Below are 12,668 nucleotides of genomic sequence, written 5' to 3'. Positions count from 1 at the left end.
AAACATAAATCCATGGGTTGCTGATTTACATAATGTTTAATAATAATAAAAACAAATGAATTGAATTGGAATTATCTATGTGGCGTCCTGTTAAATGTAATAAATTGAACTTAAAAGAGATTGGACCCATTCTGCGGTAGCTGGTGCTGCAAGAGGAAAGGTCATTTTAAATGAATATTAGTATATATAAGTATTTAAATGCTGATTGTGATTGGCTGGTGACAAAATGAACTATTTCATTTCGTTAGCGTTTTAACTGCTTCTGAGTCTAATGATTCATTATTTGCCAGTTATATTAAAATTTGTTTTTATTTTTACAAACCAACAAGTTTGGGTTGAGGTTATCTGTCATTTTCGACTAAGTTTGAAAGTGAAAATATGTGACATGTTTTTTTAATTTGAATTTTTAGTGTCTACAAAAAATATGAAATTAAAAGCAGAATTGGAGGGAATACCTTTTGAGGAAAGTGAAGTAAGTACAATTTTGCAATTTTTTTACCGAGGGGTCGCGTTTTACATTACAACGTAATTACACATAAGTATGTGTCCAAAAGATATATTACTGGCCCACTATGACAAAGTCCGTCACAATAGTTTTTCCTATGCGTGGAAAAGCCCCAAAATCGTCGCTATTCGTGCTACACAACGCGTAAATTATCGCACTTTAAACGTTTTATCACGTGATTGTTAAATATATAAGATATATTTAATAAAGGATTTTTGGTTTCGTTCTTACACCCAATGGATTTCGCACACAGCCTGCCATGTTTGTTTTTTTCACCTGTCAGTTTTCCCTTTTCACCGGATATGGAATGTTGGAGTTAGTTTTGCTGCAATTACGAAGTTTTAAAAGCTAAATTAAATAGTGAAAGTCTTTTAAACAGTTTTCATGATAAAAGATAAAGTGTATTTTACCTGCTTCTATGGTGCCCAGTCATCTATTTGTTTTTCAAAGCTAAAATTACCGCAATTGTTTTAACCGAAACTTTTTTTTCTGACAACAAATAACGCAAACCCAATGATTTTGTAATAACTGGGTTTGTGATTTTAAAAATGATCATTAAAATGTGCTTAAAATGCTGCATTACATATACAGATAAGGCGACAGTTCCGGGCAATGAGTATCACTGTTGTATCCCAGCTTGTTTTTGAATGTGCTTTTTGAATGAAACACACGCTGTTTGAACAATATTTTTGTTACTGGTTTAATGGAAAGATTTGTTCAACTTTTTTTTGTATTTCAAATCATTTCAGATTGCAGAACTTGCAGCTTTTCTTTGCACACCAGCAGCAGACCAAATTACTATGTATGTGTATTATATTATAAGCATGTACATATTATGTATTATGTATGTAATCATTACTCTATATTCCATTGGCATTGGTACCTGAAAAAAAAGTTGTTTTATTGCTCATAAATATTAATTCATGCAAATAAGAAGATTCTTTCAGCAATTGTGTCATGCACCCCTCGAAGATAGGACAGATTTTGTAAGCTCCAAACGCAAGACACACTGCTCCCACGTGTCCATCTCGTAGCACGAAATATCCCCTCAAAACCTTTCATACTTATTTACACAGTACCATCTCTTTTCTGGGTAAATACATTCTAAAATGGGCAATGTATAAGTTTGGGGCGGGAGTTCAAAAGGTCAATTAGCAAGCCTTAGGTGGTTTAAGACTAAAGATAGGAACCATTTATTATTATTATTATTATTATTATTATTATTATTATTATTATTATTATTATTATTATTATTATTATTATTATTATCATCATCATTTATTATTATTATCATTATCATTATTATCATTATTATATGATTCATTCCAGCGTATTAATATTGTCTTAAGTGTCTTCATTTCAATTTCTACATACCAATTCGTACATGCCGAACAAACGACCTCAATTGAAGGTCATCTAATTGGTGTGTAGGTACGTCTTCTGGAGTTCAGTCTGGTTCTACTTGCTGTTCTTCTTTGCAGTGTTAAGGTTGTGGTTAGCGATCAGGTTAGGTCCAGAAGGCTTTCCGCTTGTATGCTCAACCCAATGAGTCAATCATATATATTTTATGTTATGTTGATCATAATGCACTCTGGGAGGATGGGGTTGTTGACAAACTGTGAACTTATTTTGTTTCTTAGTTTTGAGCTAGATTTATTAAAAATCAGCCTAAACTTGATTCTTATAATCCATGGGGTCATGCTGGGGTCACGCACTATGTTGAAATATAGAGCCAGTTCCATACGTGGTGGAAATGAGGTCATAGCATAGCACGCTGGCAAGACATGATTTTAAACTCACAATGACAATGAAACAGGGAGGTCACATATAGTGCGGCGTAGCATACATGTTAAATTCACCTTTATACAAATGGTCACCATGATACCAGTATAATGTTACCATTCGCGATTTGTAACCCTTACATAAATATAGCGAGCTAAACAAAGGATTTGATCTATTATGCAAATGAGTTATTATTGAGGTCAATATAAACAAATTAAATTGATATACTGTATATCTAGTATATATGTATATGTACCATTTAATTTGAATTAAACTTGTAATTGTAATGTAATTCATATATATCATTGCATTTTGCTTATGTGTAGTAACATAGTAATTAAAATGCATTCCTTTATAAAACTGCATATTAGTTGAATTGAATTAAATTGTATTTAAATTGCATTGAAGTAATGGCAAAAAACGTGCTCTATTCAGAACCAGGTATCGTTCCAGAGTACATCGAGGTAAAACAAAATTAACTTGAACAGGAAATTCATTTTTTAAACTCACTCAGAGCTACATTGAATGGAGGGAGGAAAACGTGAAAGGTGGAAAGCATTTGAACTCTAAAATAGGACTGATGATTTAAGTAATGCGGTAAAACAACATTTTACTGTGATCAGCGTTGTGGAGTAGTACACGAGCGCGTTGTTTGGTGAGCAGAAATTAACAACTAACTAAATTAAAAAAAATGAAGATAAGAAAGCGCACAATTTGTTCAAAGGTGATCAGAACGTTACAAAAGAAATTCCAAGGCAAGGCGAGGTTTTTTTTAATATTATACTATTATACTATTATATATGGTTCCATCTCAGCAGTTAATTATTCAACATTTAATGAATTTTAAATGAGCAATCAAATGTTAAATAATAATGTACATATTACCGCAATTTAATAACTTGTAATACAATTATTTATAGGATGTGAAACTAATTCTCAAGAAATTTGCCATAATGCATATATGTGGTTCAGATCATAGTAGTGTGTACATGTGATCCAAATACACTATACATAGTGAATCCTAGGTGCTAAAGCTTGGCCACAATGCGTCAATAATATGTTATGTACTGCTTTAATTTCATGAGAGACACCGTGTTAGACTATGACATTGACAATGAACTAGACGAAGTTTCAACTTTTTTGTCACCATATGCGAAGTTACGAATGTACAGGAAGCAGCTACCCAACTGACAAGATATAAAAGTGTTAATCTATCAATCTGAATGCTGCCCCCAGCGGCCATGTGGCTCTAGGTGAAGCTTCATTGCTGATAAAATGGCTGATACAGGAGGCATCGGGAAAGTTGCTTTGGTCACTGGGGCCACATCCTGTGAAGGTATTGGTTATACGATTGCAAGGAGTCTGGCTAGAAATGGATATGATATTATTCTGCATGGGAGGCGAGCTGAGACGGACATTGAACCTCTCAGAGAACAGTTGCAAAGGTACGATAAATCCTGATTTTCGTATTGACAGCGTTTGCTTGTTTATCGTTTTAGCAACAAGCTGTCTTTTACGAGTAGATGAAATCATTTCAGCGATTTGAATAATGCTCAACGAAACATTAATTACAAATAAACAGCCATAACATTTTTGTCTGTACCAAAACAATTCAACCGACAGCCAGTTTGTTGCCACTAGTTTCTTGCAGCAGTGAATTGTGTGCGTGATTATATTGCCTTCAGAATTGTATCATTTTAAACTACCTATGCATAAACAGCGATTTCCCCAATTGCTCAATATTTTTTTTTTCACTGGTAAATATTGAAAACATGCAATTGTTAGCAATGGCACTAAAGTGAAATATAAACATGCCACTGCATTATCATGAATTGCACTATAATCAACAGTTTTGTTTATTGCTCATCAATATTAATACATACAAATTAGGCGATTCTTTCAGCAAATTGTGTCATACACTCCCTAAAGATAGGACAGATTTTGTAAGCTCAAAACGCCCAGAGTCGCAAGACACACTGCTCATTCACGTGTCTTGTAGCATGAAATATGCCCTCAAAACCTTTCATGTTTATTTACACAGTACCATCTCTTTTCTGGGTCAATACATTCTAAAATGGGCGATGTATATGTTTTGGGGGCGGAAGTTCAAAAGATCAATTAGCAACCCTTATATGGTTTAATACTAAAGAAAGCATCCATTTGAATTATTATTATTATATATCACATGATTCATTCCAGCGTATTAGTATTGTCTTAAGCGTCTTCATTTCAGTTTCTACATACCAATTTGTACATATCGAACAAACGACCTCGATTGAAGGTCATCTAATTGGTGTGTCTGTACGTCTTCTGGAGTTCAGTCTAGTTCTACTTGCTGTTCTTGTTTGTACACACCTACAATCATTTTATGACCTTTCGAAAACCTTTTCGTTAAGGTCGTTATCATTGTACGTCGGGAATCAGGAATTAAGTATCCTGATTTATTGAACTCCGACCCAACAGTGGCGATCAATTGACATGTAATCAATCACACCAGATCATGATTGTGCCCGGATGAGTAAGACATATTTAATTCCCTTCACCTCTAATCCTAATCATAATCCATCTATAATCCTGCCCCTTCAGTGTTTGTCGCTAATTTCAATTGTTTATGCCCGTCTGTATAATTATTTGGAGGAGCATATTTAATAACATTGAGAGGGGCTGCAGTGTTAAAGTTGTGGTCAGTGACAAGGTTAGGTTCAGAAGGCTTTCCGCTTGCATGCTCAACCCAATGAGCCAACCATATATATTTAATGTATTTTTTATCATAATGCACTCTGGGAGGAGGGGGTTGTAGACAAACTGTGAAGATATTTCGTTTTTAGTTTTGAGCTAGATTTATTAAGAATGAGCCTAAACTCGATTCTTATAATCCATGGGGTCATGGTCACCACGATGCCAGTATAATTTCACTATTTGCGATTTGTCATCCTCGCAGAAATATAGCGAGCTAAAAAGGATTTGAAATATTATGCAAATAAGTTTATATTGAAGTCAATATAAACAAATTAGGTTGATATACTCTATACCTAATATATGTATATGTACCAGTTAAATTAAATTAAACTTGTAAGTGTAATGTAATTCATATATAACATTGCATTTTCCTTTAAAGGATAATGCATATTAATTGAATTTAATTGAATTGTATTAAAATTGCATTGAAGCAGTGGGAAGAAAACGTGCTCTAATCAACGCCAGGTATCGTACTAGAGTACATCGAGGTAAAACAAAATTAACTTGAACTGGAAATTCATTTTTTAAACTCGCTCAGAGCTACATGGAATGAAGGTAGGGGAACGTAAAAGGTGGAAAGCAATTGAACCTGGAAATAGGACTGATGATGTTTAAGTAATGCAGTAATACAACATCTTTCTGTGACCAACGTTGTAGGTTAGTAAACAAGCATATATTCGGTAAAACAAAATTATCAACTAACTAAACTAAAATAATGAAAATAAGAAAGTGCACATTTTGTTCAAAGGTGATTAGAAAGTTTTAAAAAAATCCCAAGGCAAGGCGAAGGCTTTCTTGATATTATACTTATATGGTTCGACCTCAGGAGTTAATTATTCAACATTTCATGAATTTTAAATGTGCAATACAATGTTGAAGTTTGTACATATTACAACAATTGAAATGATGTTTACACCAAAATAAGTCTTGAATAATCGGAGATATATATTCATTCCCTTGATTAACTGCAATGGTGTAAAATAATACAGCATGTTATAACCCAAAACCAAATCTACTACTAGAATCACAGTTTTGTTGTGAATTTGTGTTTTAATGATATGAAATGCATCGAAGATAAAAATGTACCTTGTTTTTTCTTGTTGTTTTTTTAGGGAGTTCAACGTAAAATGTCATTATCTAACTGCCGACTTACTTCAGCGGTCTGAAATTGAGAATCTGTGTAAAAATAAAATTGCGGCTTTATATCCAGATGGAGTTGATATTCTCGTTAACAACGCAGGTTGGTTTCGCAACAAATTTCACTCTTCGCCCAATCAATGATAAGGAAACGCCTGAAAGGCTGCATTCATACAATGTGCATTACAATTCCTGTACGTTTTCTCTTTCCACATGTATTGATGTATTACATCTGCTAATTGTACCCATAATAATAATTGCTTGTTCTATATTTGTGTAATTATTGCATTCACTTATTGGCCACAGTTTTAAAGTTAGTATTTAATTTTGAGTCACTCAGAAAATTTTAATAAATATGTGTATTAAATAGATGTATGTTTAACAGATTAGAATCTGAACATGGTCTTTTATTATTTCTCCTCATTTGTGCTACCAAAAACACTATACCATTAGCCAACGTGTATGTGTAATCGTCACAGTAACTATTTTGTGATATTCATTCCGGGAATATAACTATTGTTCATCTATTTTACTGCAGGCTTCGGTGTACATGCTCCACTAGAGAGCTTTCCAGTTGATAAGTGGGATGAAATAATTCAGCTCGATTTAACAGCACCGTTTGACTTGGTGCGTCTGACTGTTGGAGCCATGAAAAAGAAAGGTACATGTATCTATCATTATATTTATTTATTTGTTAATGTACATAGTCTATCATTATATTAGTTTATTTGTTTAACGTACATAGACTATCATTACAACTGTTAATTATGCAAAAGATAATGTGGAAAATAGTACATGTACATGTCTAATCGTGAAAAGTGACAAAAGTTGCCCTTGGTGTTGAAATGGTAATATAATATTATACTGTATAGTTTCATCATAATAATATAACTTGGTTGAGTCAATCTATGCGTTTCTGGCCGTCACATAATTCCTTGGGCAGACAATGCTACTACATATGGAGTACCGTATTCGCCCATATCTAAACCTTGAAATGATGTGTAGATTTTTACAGTAAAATCTCTTAATCACAGACCAGTTCCAAATTCGTTTTTTTTTTCATGAGTTGTTACATTATTGTATTTGGGGTTTGTTTGCCAGGGTGGGGTCGTATTATAAATATATCCTCTATACTTAGCAAGAAAGTGGTGAAGACCTTTGTAGCATATAACTGTGCAAAACATGGTCTTGACGGATTGACAAAAGTAAGTATAACCCAGGTAAATTGTCTTACTTGCTAGACTGTGCATTGCCAATGCTTGTTGACCCAGTAGAGGTTTGTTTCAAATTTAATCTGGGAAATCACATGGTCATTCATAAAGTACTTATTCTTGCGTTGCCGATTACTTATTCGTCAATTATATTAGTGACATTGCGTGCATCTGAATTAGCACCGGTACCATTAATTAACCAACATTTAATTATGGACTTTGTCATTTGATATATAATGGGGACTGTGCATTTTTAATGCTTGTTGACTTTTAAATCCTAGTAGTCGATAATCTTGGAAAAGACATGGTTATTCATTACCAAACGCTTTAGCGTGGTATTAAGAGTTTGTCTTCAGAGGTTTGGTGAAACCAAGGTAGAAAATGGTTGCACATATGGGGGTAATCCTTGGAATTGCAATAGAGAGGGTTCAGGCTGAAATAAAATATGTAATGTTTTTATGTTTCGTCTGATATTTCTGTGATATTCTGCTGCTGTAACTAATGCAAGATTTGTTCTAAAATTCAGTGTATTGTGTGCACTCAAGGGTTATTTGTTTTTTGCTGAAAACACCCCTACTTTCTAATGGCAGAGTCGAACCAGTTTCACTCCCACTGGGAAATCTACATTGTTACTTGAATGAGAGCTAATTAAACACATTTTCCAGACCGTCAGAAGAGCATGTAACAGCCAATTTTAACAGCCTATCGCGTGAAATTACTCAAAATATTTACGTGGAAAGAGGCTATGGAATGTATCAACAGAAATGTGTATACTGAAAAGTAATATCTATCCTTGTTTTGCATCGCTGAGCATTTCTGTTTTAGTATACTGGTTTAAAAATTTGCATGCTTTGCGGTGTTTTTTTTTACCGAAACGCCCGTGATGCTTAAATCCCGGGTTTGAAGGAGAATGTAACAGCGCACCACGTGATTCGTTAGAATACTATAGTAAAGAATTGGCACGATAGAGCACCGTCCGATCTCGGTGGGACGTTTCGAAGTCAGTCGTCCGTAGTCATCGAATTCTTTACAGAATAGTCTTAAACAAAACTTAGAAACATCACATAATAACATGCTCTAATATTATGGCTGAAGCCAGAGTTCTGCGTGTGATTGTTTTGCGTTCAAAAAAATTCCATTTCAAACTGCGCATACACACACAGTGGTTTATCGAAATACATATTAATTAACTTGTCACTGAAAAAATGTTGACTAATAGTATTAGAGTGAAAAATATACCTCTGCATTCTCCATGATTTTTGTAACTTGCTATGATCACGGTAAAAAAAAAACAGTGGTTACTTTCAACAATTTGGATCAAAACCGTGTCTCAAAAAAACACTTTTACATCAGTTTTTCGTTTATTTGTTCAGCTCGTAACGATAGAATCAGTCAATTTGAAACTGTTATGCGTGCTATTGGAAAGCATTTTGGCACAATTTTACTGAAAAGACGATTTTGTCATTGCTCATGAATATTAATTTGTTTATTTATTTCAATCAATCGTGTCATGCACCCCCTCTCCTCCAGGTGAAAGCAGTGATTTATTTTTTTACAAAAAGGGATAATGTATTCACCGATTTCATTTTTTGGGGAGGCGGTGAACTGTGTCATAGAGAGGGTTTATACTGAATATGAAATATGAAACTCAAATCTAGTATAAGTACCGGTTAGGCAGACTTGAACTATGCATGTGAAGCCAGCTGAGAGGTATATCCAATCCTATAGATTTCTCATTGTTTGGTAACTATTTGCTGCAAAACAAAAACTAATATAAAAATATTAACCACACAGCATTCTACAGGTTACTTGTAAAGTAGTGATACTTGTGATTGCCTGTTACTTTTTATCAGTGATATTACCGTTACTTTACAAGATTAATTGACTTATTTTTTAAACTACAGTTTCACATTTTACTGATATATTTCTCCGTAGACAGTGGCAAATGATTGCTTTGGTACTGGTGTAACCTGTAACTCTATATGTCCTGCCGTAGTTCAAACATCTAGTGAGTAAAGTTTAAAGGAGACTACTAGTTCCATTGTGTACTAGTTGCCACTGTAAATTATTGAAACTATTTGAATACTTAGTCAACAACACAATAATTGCTGTATAAGTCATCCTTAGATGACCCTGTAATGCAACAAATTATTGGTAGACTTGAAACTTTAATTTCAGCTCAAAACAATACAATTCGTTTGCAATGTGTAGTGTAAATAATTGCCAATGGCTAATAAACAATATTCCAGTAACTACTAGTCAAACGAGTCTCAATCGTGGGGTTTTAGAGACACGTGGAATGTAAGACAAAGTAAATAAAATAAAACTGGTTTAGTAACAGAAATATTGGTAACCTGGACCAAATAATTTTATAACATATATAAATTTTATAACATCATAACTTTATAAGAATGTGGAAAAAAACTATTAGTATCTTGATAGCAGAAATGCCTATACAATAGTTAGAAACCATAAATATGAACATAATTAATAATAATAAAAACAAAATAAATGAATTCAAACTGCGGAATTACCTAACTGCTGCCCTGTTAGATTCAATAAACTGAAATTCAACATGATTAGTAAGGACTAATTACCTTACAAAAGATCAGACCCATTCTGTGATAGCTGGTGGTGTCAGAGGAAAGGTCATTTCAAATAAACATTTGAAACTGATCACTTCTGATATCCTGTGTCTGATCTCAATAATGATACAGCTCACACAAAAGACATAGTGATATGAAATACACATGTTGATCGGGCAGGTAGAATTAAATGTCAGACAAAATTGACACAAAAACAACAAACAAAAAAGTCACTCAATTGCGCATGAGACTTGAGACCATTGTACAGTAAGTAGAAATCATTCAGCTAATACAGGGAACCTTTAAATGGCACAAGAGTACTAAACATCACAGCACTCAAATCAATATTTTGTTCACAAAAATAAAATTGAAACATAATTTTTTATCTTGATTGCCAATGATGCATTGCAGTACAGCCCATCTCTGGATGAAACAATACAAACATTTGTGGGTAGTGTTAACATTGACTGCTTAATCCACATTCGATTATTAGTCAGTGTTATTAAGTATTCAAATACTGGTATGAACATAAACAAAAACATATACTATATACTAGTAACTTTGTTTATTTCAAAATTGTCGTACTGGATAAAAAAATAACCTGATAAGATGAATTGATTGGTTATTACACAGTGACGTACGACCTCAGTATGGCTCGTTAGTGTTTTAACTGTTTTCAGATATTCAAATAAGTTTGAAACTGAAAATGTGGGACATGAAAAATATATTTGTTTTAATTTAAATTGCTAGTGAATACAAAGAGGATGGAGGCAAGAGCTGAAGTAGACGGGATACCCGCTGAAGAAAGTGAAGTAAGTCAAATACAAATCTTATTTAAGGAGTTATCGCACTAATTACATCACTTACAGCTCGAAGATCATCAATATTCGTACTATATGATGTCTAATATAAAAAGCTTCTTCGCGTGATTATTTGACAAATTCCCTACTTTCAAGAATTTAGCTATTTTTAATGCTCCAAAATATCGTTCAACCCCGATTTTTCTTCTTGGACGTTGGGTTCAACCCTAATTTAGGTGTCTGAAGTTACTCCCGTAAATAACATACTTGGGATTACATGATAGTGGCCAGGCTCGGTCGAATGTAAGCTCATGAGACCTTAACCTCAAATTCACTTAAACAATATAGCTAGCTGTTTCACGCGATTTGTGTCATTTTTTTTTCAAATTCTGGTTGAAAACTATAACTGTACATGGGTATTAATTCATGCAAACATTCATTATGTCAACTGCTTTTTATTGACATTTTTGCAGGCACTTTATTTAAAAGCAATGAACCCATCTGGCCAGTATGTAACTGTTGAGCAGGTATGTTATTTATTGCATCTTGTACTAAAATTGCTGATATAGTTCTATGAATGTATATGTATGAATGTTTCATGTACATCGAGAATATCGAAATTGATTTCAAAACGAATGTTTAGTCACATGATTCATTCGATATTTTTACTGATTTAATTGCAAGATTTGTTCATTTTCATTTCAGATTGCAGAAGTCGCAGCTTTTCTTTGCACACCGGCAGCAGACCAAATAACTGGTGCAAGTATACCGGTAGATGCCGGCAAGTGGGCTGAGTAATGCTGAAAGAATGCTTAATACTGGCGGCTGGACCAAATCGTGCAGATTAGTTGGTCCATAATGCACTACAGATATTTTGGGGCATATTAATGCTGTTTGATGGGAGCAGTAATGCAGATTACTGATCCAATAATCTTGAGTGCAGGGCCCAGTAATAAAAGTATTTATAAGTTGTGAAACTGACTTGTAGCATGTATTTGATGTTTGTGTAAATAAACAATATATGTAACCTCCATGTGTACAGTATATTGCGTCATGTGATATGAGAGCATACCAAATGTACATCGCCGCAGCAAGTAAAATATTATTTGATTTTCATTATCACTAGCAGCGTCAAATTTGAAACACTTCAAATGCTGGCAATATGCATTGCTACTGTAAACTACTGTTCAAACACGACATTTCAGCTGGCAAATATTTTTTGCTAATTAAGCTAAAAAGTTAATTCTAATATTTCATGCATCGAGAAAATACTGCACCAGCCCTTTAAGGTACGTTTCATGCTGATCAACAATTCTATACCACACCACTACACCAAACCTTATTTGCATTAAATGTTATAATGAAATCAAGACCCTGTTTATGTAAACAGGTTGTTATGAAATGTATCTTCCGTGTTATGGGAATGCATTGTACTGATTATACTGAAACCATTGACAGTTGTCGGTTGACGTGAATTATAGCACAATTAGACTACATTAGGTGTTCAACATGGAATTAAATGCACCAGAAACACATCTTGTATTTGTTTGAATGGTGAAAACCCCTGAATCAAAATAAAATTATCATACATGTACCTCAATATAGATTATGCGATTGCGACATTTTTTGTATTCTCTATTTATTGAATGGCTTTCTAGAACAAAGTGTTAACTTGTTCTATCATATGGACATTGGCATCAAGGGTATTTTGTAACATATGGCTAATTTAATGACTAATTATTATTAGATTACATCCCTTATTTGTGGCAAATATGCTAACAATTGAAAAGGCTTTCAAAAAAGTTCTGCCGACAATATAACTTCAATACTCAATATAATATAAATATGATGTACGTGTGTATCATATTTTCAGAATGTGAAAACTCATTTAAATCCTCAATGTCGAAAT

At 33.6% G+C, this 12,668-nt stretch overlaps 1 protein-coding gene across 1 annotated transcript; it reads left to right on the top strand.

Annotated features, from left to right (window-relative positions):
• The first annotated feature begins 3,555 nt into the window (after window positions 1-3,555).
• LOC100369271 (uncharacterized) lies at window positions 3,556-11,790 on the top strand. Its single transcript, XM_078008711.2, has 8 exons — window positions 3,556-3,732; window positions 6,139-6,266; window positions 6,702-6,824; window positions 7,265-7,368; window positions 9,310-9,382; window positions 10,710-10,771; window positions 11,233-11,286; window positions 11,465-11,790. Exons 1-8 carry the CDS (start codon window positions 3,563-3,565, stop codon window positions 11,555-11,557), a joined length of 807 nt encoding a protein of 268 aa, XP_077864837.2. The 5' UTR covers window positions 3,556-3,562; the 3' UTR covers window positions 11,558-11,790.
• Window positions 11,791-12,668: the final 878 nt, after the last annotated feature.

This window comes from Saccoglossus kowalevskii, chromosome 1 (assembly GCF_978046115.1).
Source record: "Saccoglossus kowalevskii chromosome 1, keSacKowa6.1, whole genome shotgun sequence".
In the NCBI taxonomy this organism is placed as follows: Eukaryota; Metazoa; Hemichordata; class Enteropneusta; family Harrimaniidae; genus Saccoglossus; species Saccoglossus kowalevskii.
The sequence above is the reverse complement of the archived record's forward strand: the minus strand, read 5'-3'. Positions and strand labels throughout refer to the sequence as shown.

Excerpts from the sequence above, each read along its gene's own strand:
- LOC100369271 (XM_078008711.2), top strand. The coding sequence starts at position 3,563 with ATGGCTGATACAGGAGGCATCGGGAAAGTTGCTTTGGTCACTGGGGCC. Across the intron at positions 3,733-6,138 it reads CTCAGAGAACAGTTGCAAAG|GGAGTTCAACGTAAAATGTC; the intron begins GTACGATAAATC and ends TTGTTTTTTTAG. Across the intron at positions 7,369-9,309 it reads GTCTTGACGGATTGACAAAA|ACAGTGGCAAATGATTGCTT; the intron begins GTAAGTATAACC and ends ATTTCTCCGTAG.